Source organism: Schistocerca cancellata, chromosome 1, assembly GCF_023864275.1.
Source record: "Schistocerca cancellata isolate TAMUIC-IGC-003103 chromosome 1, iqSchCanc2.1, whole genome shotgun sequence".
In the NCBI taxonomy this organism is placed as follows: domain Eukaryota; kingdom Metazoa; phylum Arthropoda; class Insecta; order Orthoptera; family Acrididae; genus Schistocerca; species Schistocerca cancellata.
This window is the reverse complement of record NC_064626.1, coordinates 745,666,304-745,683,052: the sequence shown is the minus strand read 5'-3', so window position 1 is coordinate 745,683,052 and position 16,749 is coordinate 745,666,304. Positions and strand designations below refer to the sequence as shown.

Here is a 16,749-nt window from a genome sequence, read left to right as displayed (position 1 = left end):
ATTTCAATATAAAATATTGTTCTATTTAGTACAAATGTATTTGAAACGCACATTTTTCGATAAAGTCCTCATCTCACTGGGCTCAAATTTCGCTCATGGCGTGGCTCACATTCTACAACATTGTGGAATGTGGTACACGCCTCATGGGATACAGGCATATTTTGTTACCGCTGTTAAGACTACACGCACCGCGCCAATATGGTCCAAGATGGATAGGTCAAACACAACCTGTACCTTGTCCTCCGATGTCAGCCGACCACAATCTTCTAGAGTTTTTGTCTAGTGTCGGTCACAAAAGTGAGGTGTACAGCACTCCCGTCGATACGGCTGAGCCGGCCGGTGTGACCGAGCAGTTCTAGGCGCTTCAGTCTGGAACCGCGCGACCGCTACGGCCGCAGCTTCCTGCTTCTGGCATGGATGTGTGTGATGTCCTTAGGTTAGTTAGGTTTAAGTAGTTCTAAGTTCTAGGGGACTGATGATCTTAGATGTTAAGTCCCATAGTGCTCAGAGCCATTTGAACCATTTGATACGGCTGAGGAAGTGGAACTGCAGATTTTACAGTCTTGTTAAGATATGAAAGGTGATCCGGGGTATTTGAAAGAATTTGTAGCACACTATAGCGTACAGTATTGCCTCCTAATGTGAAGATGGCACAAGAAACACCTTTAATAGGATGGAGTGTACAATAATTTGTAACATGTAACGGGATGAAGTAGTATTTTATTTCTTTTTAAGGCAGGCCTTGGGTGAATTTTGAGATCATATATGGGGACTTACTTGAAAATACATCTGGACTAACCAGCACAATGTTTCTTACCGAAGTCAGTGGCGGCTTGAAACTTTTAGCGCAGGGCAGGAGCGGAGCAGGTAGAGAAACTATGGGTCAAGTTTAAAAGATCAGTTGATCCTGCACTGGACAGATATGTGCCGAGTAGAACAGTTCATAACGGTATGGACCCTCCACGATATACAGTCAGTCTAAAGAATCGGAGACTGGTGCATAATAGGTGTAAAACAAAGCGCTATAGAAAGATGGTAAATGAAACGCATTGGCTGTCAAGGCGGCAATGTGTGAAGCCCTCAGTGACTGCCGTAACGGAATATTGTCAAATATTGTTCTACAAAACGCAAAGAAATTTTGGTTGTATGTAAAGACTGTTAAGGACACCAAAGTTTGCGTCAAAATCACTCGTTGGGTGGGGCAGGAATTGAAACTGAGTATGGCAAACAAAATCAGAAATGCTTAGCCCCGTTTCCAAACATTTCTGTACAAAGGAAAACACAGGAGTGCTGCCCCAATTTAATCCTTGTATCATTGAAAAGATGAGTAAAGTAAGTCTGTGTCAGTGGCGTTGAGAAACAGCTCAAATCATTAAAACTGAACAAAGCTCCAGCACCCATGGGACCTCTGTCATACTCTACACTGAATTTGAGGCTGAGTTAGCCACTATAATCTATTGTAGATTCCTCGAACAAACAACTGTGCCCTCTAGTTGGAAGAAACAACAGGTCTCACCCATTTACAAGAAGGGTAGTAGAAGTGATTCACAAAACTACCGTACAATATCCTTGACATCGATTTGTTGTAGAATCTTAGAATATATTCTGAGCTAATGAGGTACCTCGAACAGAATGGCTTCTTCCATGCCAACCAGGATGGATTCCGTAAACATCGATCATGCGAAATCCAACTCGCCCTTTTTTCGCATGACATACTGAAAGCTTTGGATCAAGGCAATCACCTGGATGCAGTACTTCATGATTTCCGAAAAGTATTTGACTCAGTATCACGCCTAGGCCTACTGTGAAAAGCACGGTCGTATGGGACATCAAGTGAAATTTGTGACAGATTGAGCATTTCTTGGGACGGAGGATGCAGCAAGTTATCTTGGCTGGAGAGTCATCGTCAGATGTAGAAGTAACTATGACCTTGCGGACAATAGTAACATAACCTCAGACTTTTTGCAGATAATGCAGTCATCTACAACGAAGTACTCTCTGAAAGAAGCTGAATAAGTATTCAGTCAAATCTTGAAGATTTCAAAGGTGTGCAAAAACTGGCAACTCGCTTTAAATGTTCAGAAATGTAAGACTGTTCACTTCACAAAACGAAAAAACATAGTATTCTATGATTACGACATCAGTGAGTCACAGTAGGAATCGGTTAATTCGAATAAATACCTGGCTGTAACACTATGTGGGGATATGAAATGGAAAGAGCATATAGGCTAAGTCGTGGGTAAAGCAGATGCAAGACTTTGGTTTGTTGGTAGAATACTGGGGAAATACAATCAGTCTACAAAGGAGATTGCTTACGAATCACTCGCCCAACCGGTTAGAGAATTTTGCTTAAATGTGTGGGACACGCACCGGATAGGACTAAACGGGATTTCAAACGTAGGGTATACAGAGAAAGGCAGCACGAATGGTCACAAATTTGTTTGATCCGTAGGAGTGTCTCACGGACATCCTGAAGCAACTGAGCTGGAAGATTCTTGAAGATAAACGTAAACTATCCCGAGAAAGCCTACTTGGAAAGTTTCGAGAACCGGCTTTGAATGATTCTAGGACTATACTGCAAGCCCCTACAAATCGCTCCCGTAGGGATCATGAGGACAAGATTACGTTAATTACAACACGCACGGAGTCATTCAGACAATCATTCTTCTTGAGCTCCATTCTTGGACGCAACTGCAAAAAGAAAGCCCTGATGGTGGGATGTGCCTCTGCGATGCACTTCGCAGTGGTTTGTATAGTACAGGTGTGTGTGTGTGTGTGTGTGTGTGTGTGTGTGTGTGTGTGTGTTTGGAGATTAAGGGCGCTCAACGCCAAGGTTATCAATACCCTTACACACATTGAAAGAAACGAATCTGCGTAAAATGACTAAAACAGTCATCCAGTGAGGAAGAAACCTGTAAGGTTACATTCTTTCACTCACTTCCCCCTCACTAGCGATGACCCACACAATCACTCTAGATGTAGATGAAACACACATCCACAGTTACCTCGCAAACGGCACATTTGCTGCCCTAAGTTACTGGAGCGCTGTCGCTTCTACAAGTATTATAGTATACTTCCACCCCTGTCAGTTTTCGCTACTAATTGTTTTCACCCTGAGTACAAAATTTGCACCTTGTTGCCTGTGATGCCCCCCCCCCCCCCCCCCCTCAGCTTGCCGCCCCAAAAGGCCACTTGGACCTTAAACCTTTCCCCCTAGGCCTAAACCAAGTAGAATTTTATTTGGAAGTCCGTTAGAAAGAAATGGCTTTCAGAACTCATTTCTGCAGTGTCCTTCGGGTATAGAAAATGGCTGCAAGGAAAATCGATTGAAGTGTGGTACTTCGAGAGGCTGCGGCGTACAAAGAAACATTCGTTGTCTGGAAAGTGTCGAGGGTGTATTAGTAGCACAGTCCAAAATATCTGCCTTTGTACGAAGATACTCAACAAGTTAGCTCAAAGTGTAATCGCGAGTACGAATCTCATGAATTTCATTCACAATACGCACATAAAAACATAAGAGGAAATGTTTTAGTACTGTCTTAAGAGATCACAGGGACAGTCATGAGAGAAAGAGCAGGGGTTGCTGGGATTTTCGTACGCTTGTTAATTTTATATCCCAATCACTTCCTGTATTATATTCTGGTGAAACCAGCACGTGTCGAGTTTGAATGAAGAAACTAATTAAGAAACGAAGCACAGTGAATCTTAGGTTCATACAGATTTTTCTAATTGCTTGAGTGTCTTCTAGCCGGTGAAATGGAATTCTATGTATGACAAGACATCGTACTTTTTGTTTGCGTCTAATAAGTAAATAGCAAATTTTCACGTCATTTTTTCAGAGGGAATGTTTTCGAAGTCGATACTCCGCATTTCAAAATTTAGCAGCTCCGTCCGGAACAAAGTTAACTTCGACCATAGACATGTTTTGTTCACCGTTAACACATTTGTGACATCGAGGCCTCTGCTGTACCACCTTTGGTGTGTTAGATATCTCGAATACAAATAATTTTTATTGTGATTTTTTTTTAGAGTATTAACGTCGTTTGTTCTACAGTTTCGCGTGTCATTAATATCTGTGAATTCTCAAAGAAAATAGACTGTGAAGATTCAGTCTTCAGTTCCTACAGTTTCCTACGTAGACCAAGAGGAATGAGACGAGATTCCTAACTAGGACGCACGGTATTAAAAACTTTGTTTCATTGCCTTAAGGCTGCTATAGTACTTGCTATAATCTTAATTTGCGGAACAGAGGATAGTGGAGCGATTGAAACTTCGGTGAGGTGTTTAAATTCTGCAAATAATGGCTTTTCCATAATGACATGCTGCAAACTCGTAATATTTTATTTTTACAGCTGACGTCATATGTTTCTTTTGCATTCAAGCTCGACAAGGATTAGTTTCAGCAAAATGATGATTTACAGCAGACTGATAACATTGTCCTTTTGAGCTGGGCTCACAAAGTGTCTTCCTCATTCGAAGTTTCACCAAAATGATAATGCATGAGGTGTCAAATGTGTGTAAAATATCTACAGTACAGTAACTTGTAAACTATTCGCAGGGATATAAAATACGAAAGCGTACGAGAAGCGAAACATATTTACGAGTAACAATTTCTGTTCCCAAGAAGTAACCTCATTTCGTTCTGAACTTGTAATATCGCTGATGGTTTCAGATGTTTCACCATAGCATCTGGATAAGCGATGGAGAGTGTTCCGCGTAGGTGTAAAAGCTGAAGTTTATTTTAAGATGTTTGTGTACGAGTCTAGTGTTCTATTACGCGAGTAGAACATTAATAAAAAGTGCCCATCGTGTAATTTGGTCTTTTTTTGATGAACTATGTTGCGTCGGTTGATACTCTCTGTGCTGATCCGTAATGCCCTATCATGAAGCAAGGCCAGTATGAAGTGACCAATAATGTGAAAGGCACAGTCGGAAGAGTTGAAGTTGATTTTTTAATTTTGTAGCAAACAAGACTGTGTGCAGCGTAGTTGAGTACTGTGTTTTATTTTGCTATGGTGTGTCAAGTTTTCTTATGATAAAATGAATTTTCTTAATTGGTCCATAGTAGGCATTACCTGCGTCTCATTATCGGTGAGGAAAGATTCCTGTTCATAGTGAGGCCTGCTTTTGTAGATGCTCATTATTAAGCACAAATATGCCATAGAAGTGCGCTGTTAGGATAAGACCTGCTGAGAGCATTATTTACGAGGCGGAGACTACTCCTCTTCGCTAAAATCAGACAGTAGTTCCATTCATTATACGGTATAGATGTTCGCTTATCTTACATTCCAGCATTGTATTCACATTTTCCACCATTTAGTTGAGCCATATACATAAGAAGCGTAGTCATAGAATTTTAACTATCACTTCAAAAAAACTAAGGTTGGCGTAATTTTTTGTTTGCTGGTTGGCTATAGATCTACTTATATATGCATACATACCTTGCAAACCACTCTGAACTCGTCTCCAAGGGCTGTTGTGGCGGAATGGACAGGTGTTAGTGTCTCCTAGACCGTACAGAAAGGTGTCATTGATACGGATCAAGATATAGACGAAAAAGACCAAGATTTTACAATAGCCAGTGATCACTGTTCTATCGAGCAAGAACAACATTCAGATGAACTTCAGCACAGTTTTGATGCGGATCGGCCTGTCTCCCCAACAAAATACTTACTTTTAGTTAAAATCAAATGTGTTTTGAGTGGTGATTAAGAAAAATGTAGATCCCAATACTGAATGTCAATTTTGTTGACTTTTTATACGTATTGAGTGGAATCTTTATGTGAATTTAGTTTTATGGAAATTAGTTGCAACAAAGATAATACAATTTTTCTGAATGAAAAATTCTGTTTTCTAACAGTCCATTCATGTGTACTATTTAAAACAACACAAAAATTTATGTAATTTTGTGTGATAAATAGTAAAATGCTGCAGGCATTATTTAGTGCAATAAAATAAACAAACGTCATGTAGACAACACGTATAATGTCGGTTTAAACGTAGGGGACCCAGAGACCCACCTCACAGTATACGTTACAGAAAAGTCACCTCGTGTGTTACGGCTAAATGCCTCCCTGGGTGCTGAAATTAGCCAAATCTTGTCTTCGCGATCCCTACGTGAGCGATACGGAGGAGGATTCAGAGTATCTTAAGGTGATAAAATTGAATGTCGTAGTGGTGATTCATTTACAGTAGCGACGGAAATGTTGCAGCCGTGTCAGGTTAATCCAGACGGCTAAAGCAGTCTTAGACAGCAGCGCGGACATGTTGCAACTGTGTCAGACCAATCCATTAGACTTCTTCAGCCGGCTGCATTGGCCTGACACAGCTGCAACAGTTATGCTCCTCCCGAAAATGAATTACTACCCGTTAATCTACCGTATCAGCGGGCTGCGCCGTGAAGTTTTTTCTCTTCTAGCGGCGTGCTACGGTGCAATGGCGCGGAGACTTCACTGTGCCAAGCCCGCAGACATGTTAAATAAAAAAATTGACTTAACTATATTTTTCCGAGGTCTCCGTCAAAACTATGTGAGTAGCCGATGATAGTGGCATAATCTCGGCGGCTTGCCATTCAAACGGCCACAACAGCAGCACGACACCCCCTCACATTCAGTGTTTCTTGTCAGACCTACAATAGTGTTACATCTCTGTATTTGTCTCACACAGTTCTGAACTTCTGATATTTAGTGGAAGAAAGAAAAGTCATGGTTACGTTAAATATTGTTAATGCTTGGATTTTAGTGATTAACAAAGTTGCAAAAAATGCGTTAGCTTCTGTTTCATGAAGCACTTGTCACTATTCGTCTGGGTGAAAAGAGATACAAATACCTTTAATGGATAGAAAGTTACGCAGGGTGGAAAATTTAGCTGTTGCATCCTGCCAGCGTATGTGCGGAAATAAGCACTTTCTTTGATGGAACTTTGCCACTCTTTTGCAGCCAAAGTGCTATAAACTTGGAAACTGTTGAATAAAAACTAGACAACTAACTACAGTTCCACCGTGTATGCCCACTTATGTGCTCCATGCTGAAAAGACAAAGATTTCTAACAATGTAATCGTTATGTAACGAAAGTCATAGTGTAGCAGTTACGGCACAGAGTCATTAAATTAATGGAGAACAGAAAAGAGCGTGGATAAAATATCACAGAGGTAAACTAACTACTAACTGTTCGACAGATTATGCAGAGAAAAACCGTTATGTTCGTGAGAACAATCACAAGTTTGCCCAGCATAGATGATAGGGAAACTCATTTAACACAGTAACTTGTGCTGGCAGTATAAGGCATTGTAGGTACAAATGAAGTGAAAGGGTCGAAAATATTAAATGGAACAAGGCAGCTAATAAAGAGTAGGTGAGAATTTCAAGTGAACAACAATAGGAACAAGGCAGAATAAGCTGAATCAGACAAAAGTCAATATCATACAAGAAAATACACAGAAAATGTATTAAAATGAAAAAGTTGAAAATAAGAGAAAAGTGTAACAACAATAACTTACATTGATTATACACCAGCTTTCATTGGTTGTGATTGCTGTTGGCACATAACCAGCTATGGAGAAGAATGTTTCAAGCATTCCAAGATGGTTCTAAATGTTGGTATTGTTAAAGATATTTATAAGAAATGCAGAGAGAGTTAGTAATAACAATAATAGTATTCTGCAAGTGCCTGTAATGCCAGGTAAGATGTACAAAAATACAGAGTATGTAAGAATGGTGCTGACATATGATGCCATTTTAACAGAAATGGTTAAAGCTGGAGGTTGAGCAAAACTGAAGGAACGCACAAAATTGTTTCCCAGTCAACCCTGGTACAGAGGAAGACAACTCATCAAAACTGGGATACCATGGAAATTATTTTACTTAATATAAATGACAAGATACAAAAAACTGAGTCTACCAGCCTCCTCCTGACTAATGCACAACACATTCACTAAAATTATCACCAAGTGCATTGGAAAAATGATGCTTCGTAATCAGGCATGGGAACTATTTGGTTTTTGATGTGGAAATTGTCCACTAGAACCTTTGAAAATTCTGAATAAACTTATAGACCATAGCTGTGACTATGAACTACCACTTTGTCAAAGATTCATAGATTGTTCCTCAGTTTTAACAAAATCAGCTCTCAAAGCCTTTGATAAATAAGAGATAGATTCAGCCTATGTTAGAATACTGAAAAATTTGATGTCAATGCTACAGCTCACGTTAGACCTTCATTATGATGTGGGAAATTCTGAACTAAAGAAGAATCGGGCAAGGAGATTCTATATTGTCCAAACTATTTCAGCTGCCTTTGAGGAAGTTTTCAGATCCTAATCTGCAAAGCACTGCACTAATATAACACATCTTAAACATCTCTGTTTCACCTCTATTTCAAATAAACTTCAACAATGAAAGCAATAGAAAAGTTTGGAAATCAGTCTAAAATAATATATAAATAACACATTGAAAGGAAAATAGTATGAAGTAGCATTGAAGTTGTGGAATTAGTTGAGTCTTAGCATACAGAGCAGTTGAAGACAACAGTTGGATGGACAGCCAAACATATAAACAGAAAAGGAAAAATGGCTTGACATTTTTTTGGTAAAGTAAATAGAAACTGGAAATATAAGTTCTTGATGTGACTCAAATGGAATTTTTGTGATCAGCATATACAACAGTTTTTTTTCTAAAGGCTTGGATTTTCACTGCAAAGCTGATTGAAAAACTGAGGGTTGGTCAGTGTGCAATGGAGAGATGTATACAAGGAATTACTGACAAATACAGGAAAAGAAACACACAGACAGTGGCGAGACCAGAATAGAACAAGTAATCATAACTGAACTGAAAATAAAATGAAAAGGGGTGAGGGGGAGGGAGGGCATGTAGGCAGGTGAACTGATCGCGTAGGAACCAGAGAAGATCCCAAGAGAGGAAAAAAAATCAGTGATATCATTTGAATACATACCGGAGTATGAGGAATGTTTATAGCTGAGGATCATAATATATGGAGACTCTTATCCAGCAACAAATGTCAAACGGTGCATGATGATGCATTAAAATGCAAAGTGTTTTTGGTTTGATATTTTTATCTGTCATATCGTATGAGTCGAAACAACACATATTAGATTAAAAAAAGCTCTGTAGGGAAATGAAGTCAGTCTACAATGGAGATCGCTTGCAAATCACTCATGTAACCAACCTTAGAAGATTGCTAAAATTTGTAGGGTCCATATTAAATACAACTGATGGAGGACATTGAATGTATACAGAAAAGGGCACCAAGGATACACAGGTTTGTTGAACCAATGTGAGACTGCTGCAGAGATGCTGAACAAACTGAAACGGCAGACATTTTAAGATAGATGCAAAATATCTCACGAAAACCTACTTATAAAGATTAAAGTACCGGCTTTAAGTGATTACTCCTGTGAATGTACTACAATCCCTGGTGTATCATTCCTGGCCAGCCGGTGTGGCCGTGCGGTTCTAGGTGCTTCGGTCTGGAACCACGTGACCGCTACGGTCGCTGGTTCGAATCCTACCTTGAGCATGGATGTGTGTGATGTCCTAAGGTTAGTTAGGTTTAAGTAGTTCTAAGTTCTAGGGGACTGATGACCAAAGATGTTAAGTCCAATAGTGCTCAGAGCCATTTGAACCATTTTTTTGTATCATTCCTGTAGGGCTTGAGAGGCCAAGTTTAGATTCATTGCGGTGCACACAGACTCATTTGAATAGTCATGTTACCCGTCCTCAATACATGAATGGAAAGGGTAGAATCCCAAACAACTGGTGCAATGGGAAGCACCATCTGCCATGCACTTCAATGGTTTGCAGAATATCTATGTAGTGTTGATGCAGACATATAAAAAGAGTTCTAGAACTTGCAAATACAGATTTTTTTTATAGAAATAGCATGCTAATTGCCATGGGATGATTGGAGAATTGAAACCAGATAGGTAATGAAAATGGGGAAGTTAAGATTATGAAAACTGTGTAATAATGATTTCTCTCAAGATTTAAACATGTTACCAGCCAGTCCTCTTTATCTTTTCCATCACAAAAATATCATGATTAGTTTTTGGTGAAGACTGCTTTCTGCTTTTATTTTTTCTTCTTGTGTGTGTGTGTGTGTGTGTGTGTGTGTGTGTGTGCAGTTCTCTATGTAGTTGACACATGCTTCATACTGTTTCAGTGATTAGCACGCCGCTGGGACCTGAGCCAACAACATTGCAGTGTCCATCATGTCACAAGACTGTAACAACTGAGATTAGATACAAAAGCAACACAAAAACACACATTGTAGCAGTTCTTCTTTTTGTCTTCCTGTAAGTATTTAACAGCTTACCAGTTTTACTTATTTCAAAATGTAGGATTAGTGTGTCCTGCTTAATACTGTGCACATCAAAAATTTTATTTATCAGTTATTCTATTAATTAGATTTAAGTCCATATACATTGTGTCCTTTCAGTTACAAGTAATCTGACAACAGTTTACAGAAATAAAGCTGCTGTAGGGCTTAACAGTGACTAGTGCAATAAGTACACATTAGATGCACTGGATGTTGTGGTACATACAATTTTCCAAGAATACAGGGTGTTACAAAAAGGTACGGCCAAACTTTCAGGAAACATTCCTCACACACAAATAAAGAAAAGATGTTATGTAGTCATGTGTCCGGAAACACTTAATTTCCATGTTAGAGCTCATTTTAGTTTTGTCCGTATGTACTATACTTCCTCGATTCACCACCAGTTGGCCCAATTGAAGGAAGGTAATGTTGACTTTGGTGCTTGTGTTGATATGCGACTCATTGCTCTACAGTACTAGCATCAAGCACATCAGTACGTAGCATCTACAGGTTAGTGTTCATCACGAACGTCGGTGCAGTCAGTGCAATGTTTACAAATGCGGAGTTGGCAGATGCCCATTTGATGTATGGATTAGCACAGGGCAATAGCCGTGCGCGGTAAGTTTGTATCGTGACAGATTTCCAGAACGAAGGTGTCCCGACAGGAAGATGTTCGAAGCAATTGATCGGCGTCTTAGGGAGCACGGAACATTCCAGCCTATGACTCGTGACTGGAGAAGACCTAGAACGACAAGGACACCTACAATGGACAACGCAATTCTTCATGCAGTTGACGATAACCCTAATGTCAGCATCAGAGAAGTTGCTGCTGTACAAGGTAACATTGACCACGTCACTGTATGGAGAGTGCTACAGGAGAACCAGTTGTTTCCGTCCCATGTACAGCGTGTGCAGGCATTATCAGCAGCTGATTGGCCTCCATGGGTACACTTCTGCGAATGGTTCATCCAACAATGTGTCTGTTATATCCTAGCCAGTAATGCCAACCGAGCCCGCTGCCAAAAGGTTGGCAGCATCAAAGTCCGGACGCCGTCCGCATAAGCAGCGCCAGCGATACAGGAAATCGCCGCAAGTCTGCGCGCGCCACCGCTGGCTTCTGGCTTCTGGCTTCTTAAGCGCTGGACTCGCGAGCACTAGGACAGTTCTGTATTCGCCGCTCAGTTGTATACTCGCCACCGATTTGTGTACTTGCTAGTCAGTTGTGTGTTCATCGCAGCAGAGTTGTTGTTTGTAGTCAGCCGACGCTGACCTAGCCGCTCCGACTCGAACTAGACAGATTTCTGTAGACACGGAGTTCACTACTGTGTTTCTGTATCTTCGTTAATAAAGATAAGTACCGACTTTTATTTAATCAGAGTGTTTGGGTTTTCATCTTTCTGTTCACTGTTGCAGCGGACCGGTCGGCCCGCTATTAAAAGTGTGGCGGTGACTTCGTAAGCCGTTGCTACAGCGAAGTGTTTGTCGCTACGAACCCCGCCACAAAAGTGTCAATCCTCATTTCAGTGCAAATGTTCTCTTTACGGATGAGGCTTCATTCCAATGTGATCAAATTGTAAATTTTCACAATCAACATGTGTGGGCTGACGAGAATCCGCACGCAATTGTGCAATCACGTCATCAACACAGATTTTCTGTGAACGTTTGGGCAGGCATTGTTGGTGATGTCTTGATTGGGCCCCATATTCTTCCACCTATGCTCAATGGAGCACGTTATCATGATTTCATACAGGATACTCTACCTGTGCTGCTAGAATATGTGCCTTTACAAGTACGACACAACATGTGGTTCATGCACAATGGAGCTCCTGCACATTTCAGTTGAAGTGTTCATACGCTTCTCAACAACAGATTCGGTGACCGAGGGATTGGTAGAGGCGGACCAATTCCATGGCCTCCACGCTCTCCTGACCTCAACCCTCTTGACTTTCATTTATGGGGGCATTTGAAAGCTCTTGCCTACGCAACCCCGGTACCAAATGTAGAGACTCTTCGTGCTCGTATTGTGGACGGCTGTGATACAATACACCATTCTCAGGGGCTGCATCAGCGCATCAGGGATTCCATGCGATGGAGGGTGGGTGCATGTATCCTCGCTAACGGAGGACATTTTGAACATTTCCTGTAACGAAGTGTTCGAAGTCACGTTGGTATGTTCTGTTGCTGTGTGTTTCCATTCCATGATTAATGTGATTTGACGAGAAGTAATAAAATGAGCTCTAACATGGAAAGTAAGTGTTTCCAGACACATGTCCACATAACATATTTTCTTTCTTTGTGTGTGAGGAATGTTTCCTGAAAGTTTGGCCGTACCTTTTTGTAACATCCTGTATAATAATAGAATTCGGGTATTCATTGTCATATAAAATTCAGTAAATTAAGGTTTCAAAGGCAGAAAATGTGCTTACTCAACAACACACATCACATGACTCATATCTGTTGTCCCTATTTGTCTATGACTTCCCCCACTACCGTAGACTACGATTTGCACCAGCATATCTGATTCTCAAACGTCACCTCTTTACATCTCTTTCTGGCCTGTTACATGCTGTGTTAACCTTGCTTCATTGCAGATAATAGACAAAATTATCAAACAATGCAAAATCCAGGATGGAATGTAACAATATCAGAGAAGGAAAGTTGCTACTCATGATATAGCAGAGCCCTGAGTTGCGATAGGCACAATAAAAAGATTCACATAATTAAAGCTTTTGGCCATAAGTCCTTTTTCAGCAATAGATACACATACATGTATACATACATGCTTGAGCGTGTCCAGCCCCCCCCCCCACCACACACACACACACACACACACACACACACACACTCACTCTCTCTCTCTCTGTGGTCTCAGCTCTCTGAGCTCTGAGACAGCAGGTGTGTGTGTGTGTGTGTGTGTGTGTGTGTGTGTGTGTGTACAATCTTTTTATTGTACCTATCGCGGCTCAGCATCTCCGCTATATGGTGAGCAGCAACTTTCCTTATCTGTTATTATTATAGACAAAATTATCTTTGCTATCACAAAGATATGATTATGCAAAAAGTATCAGATATACATTGAGTAATGTGAGTCATCTTGTTTAGTGTGTGATCATTAATGTCTGCTTCAGGCTGTTGTTACTTGTTTGGAACTGCATAATACATGTTTCCATGAGATTAAGACTTATTTGCTGTTGGCCTGTACAGCTATCATCAGAGCTGTGCCTGGTAAAAATGAATTAGGCCTTTGGTTAGTATGGTTGTCAACAGCAAGCGTTAGTTTTTGAACCAACCTTTTAAGTCATTGGCAAATCACTTATAGTTCAATAACAGGAGCAGACATATATGTGATTCTTATTTTCCTCCATTACGAAGTTAGTTTCATTCCTTTCACATGGTCTGGCACTGACCCTACCTTCTTTCTGTTATGAATTGGTCTTCATCCATGCAAAAGGGATTCCTTTACAGCCGCAACATTTTAATTTTCCAAGTCTACACAGGCAAATGTTTTGATGAGGTCGCAGAATATGCCAACTGGATAATTTCTTATTTAGCTCTTCCAGAACTTCATTTTTGGGTCTTACATTACTTTCTTGGGGAAAACTCTTTATGTAAGTAGAACCTGGGAGATGGTTAACAGTTTCTACTCACAAAAGTGACTCAGTATTATCATAAATGACTTCCTCAAGGCTATTTTTAAAAAAGACTGGAAGGGTAAAAAGCCTCCTTAATTAGGGGACTGTTTTCTGTAGTTACATTCAGAGGAATGTTACTACATCTCATTTAAGTCTGTTAGAAAATATGCCCTGAGTCAATGATAGATTACTACAGATTACAATGGCGACTTAAGGATAGTCGCGTCATTTAGTGGCTGTAGTAGGATACAAGATGACTTAGGTAGCTTTACTATTTGGTGTGATGAATGACAGCTTGCTCTAAATGTAGAAAAATGTAACTTAATGCAGAGGAGTAGGAAAAACAGTCCCATAATGTTTTAATGCAGCATTGATAGTGTGCTGCTTGACACTATTTAGGTGTAACATTGGAAAGTGATGTGAAATGGAATGAGCCCATAAGAACGGTAGTAGGGAAGATTAATGGTTGAATTCAGTTTATTGAGGGAATTTTAGAAAACTTATGCTCATCTATAAAGGAGACCTCTACAGAACACTGTTACGACCCATTCTTGAGTACTGCTTGAGTGTTTGGGGTCCCTACCAGCTCAGATTAAAGGAAGACATCAAAGCAATTCAGCGACACTTCGCTAGATTTGTTATCAGTAGGTTCAGACAGCACATGAGTATTGTGGCAATGGTTTGTGAACTCAAATGAGAATCCCTTGAGGGGAAGATGTTCTTTTCACAAAACTTGACTGAGAAAATGTAGAGAACCACCATTTGAAGCTGACTGCAGAATGGTTCTACTGCTACCAATATACATTTCATGGAAGGTTCATGAAGATAAGAGAAATTAGGGCTCATATGGAGACACATAGATTGTTGTTTTTCCTTTGTTTTATTTGCGAGTGGAACAGGAAAGGAAATGACTAGTAGTGCTACAAGGTACTCTCCCTCATGCACCATATGATGGTTTGTGGAGTATGTATATAGATGTAGCAGCAGCAAACAGTTTTAATAATCTTCTGAAGACACCACCAGTTTACATTTTTTAGCGGCCTAATTAATTTTGTAATTTGTTTAGAGCTGTTATGTTATTGAAACCCACTTTTGTTGATGACTCATATAGTGCATTTGTATTTGGATGTTTATTGATGGGTGCAGTGTTCATTGACACTGTGAACAGAAGTAAATATTAATTTTGGTACCCAGTTATTTTGTAGGAATTCAATTTCATTAACACTGTTACTTTTCTGTGTTTGAAAGCGGAAATCTAAGTAACACAGCCAGAGGAGATAAGGAAAAGATGGCCAGAGTACTGTGGCAAACTAATAAATGCAACAAATAGTGATGGAAAGATAACAGACGTATGGTGGGGGGGGGGGGGGGGGGGGAATGGACTTGCATAAACAAAAAGATATTAGGATGTTAGAAGTGCAACTAGTGATTAGAAGAATGAAAACGAGAAAGGCATGTGGGATAGATAAAATAACTGTTGGAATGATAAAGGCAGCTAAATCTACTGGATTTCAGTGTTTACATAGCCTGCTAAGATACATGTAGACTAAAAACTGTGTGCCTGAAGAATTGGCAAATGACCAAAAATTTTTGTGGCAGCATAATTCACCCCTTTCTGTGCCAAAGTGAGATTTAATCCAGAATAGTGAAGATCATCCTTTCTTACAGTGTTGTAGCTGTGAACTTCACTGATCTTTTTGAAATCGGATGGGTTATTAATGACAAATTTCATAAGCGAATATATGTATTGTGAAGGTACTGTGAATATCCTGAGTTCCTTAAATAAATGTCTGCCTGCAAGGTGATCTTGGGTGGGCTCCAGCTATTATGCTGATTACACACCTTTGTGCAATGAATACTTTCTCTCTTAATGATGAATTGCCCCAAAATATGATGCCATATGAAAGCAGTGAATAAAAATAGGCATAGTAGGTTAATTTACTGATATGTTTCACCAAAATTTGCGATAACCCTAATAGCATAAGTAGCTGAACCTAACCGTTGCAGCAGACTGTCAATGTGTTTCTTCCAATTAAATTTCTCATCAATGCACACACTCAGAAATTTTGAGTATTCTACCTTAGCAACAGACTTCCATTCATAGTCTATATTTATCAATGGTGTTACACCATTTACTGTACGGAATTGTATAAACTGGACATTGGACACAATATTTAGTATGAGGCAATTGATGGAAAGATATTGGGTGTACGGGAAAGATCTGTTGATGACATTCATTGACTTACTGAAAGCATATGGTAGTGTCCCCAGAGGAAAGGAGTGAGGAAGTTTGAAGAGAAAGGGAATTGGAAAACTTTTAAAACTAACAATCAAAATTCTTCAAGCATTATATGATAAAAACTTCAACTGTGTCCAGCCCCAAGTTGGGAGAGCTTAAATGGTGTAGGAATGTTATGGGGTTGAAACAATAAAGTGTGTTGTCACCATTATTATTTTTAATGATGATAAATGAAATCATGAAAGAGACAGAAGCATCTCATAGAGATGAAGTTATTGCTATTTGCCATTGATACTGTGTTGTGGGGAATGACCAGGAAGGTTACACAACAACTACTAGATATTAAATGAAAAAAAAAAAATCAAGAAATATGGCATGAAATGCAGAAAAGTAAGACTATGATAGTGACCAAAGGAGACAGAGAAGGGGAAGTGCAAATTGATATTAAAAGTCAGGAAATTGAAACAGCAGACACCTTTAAAAATTTAGGACATTAGATAACACAGAATGCAAAAATGCAGAATGAATTAGCAAACGGGCACAAAA

At 39.8% G+C, this 16,749-nt stretch overlaps 1 protein-coding gene across 2 annotated transcripts in view; it reads left to right on the top strand.

The window, feature by feature from the left end:
• Window positions 1–16,749, top strand: part of LOC126185857 (lipopolysaccharide-induced tumor necrosis factor-alpha factor homolog) — a 113,572-nt gene that overhangs the window by 82,763 nt on the left and 14,060 nt on the right. For both annotated transcript variants that reach the window (XR_007537227.1, XM_049928163.1), the window contains one exon: window positions 10,177–10,309. Coding sequence is in view for 1 of the 2 variants with exons in the window: in XM_049928163.1 (XP_049784120.1) it covers window positions 10,177–10,309 (133 nt within the window). In the remaining variant the exon portion in view is untranslated. The remainder of the gene's footprint in view (window positions 1–10,176; window positions 10,310–16,749) is intronic.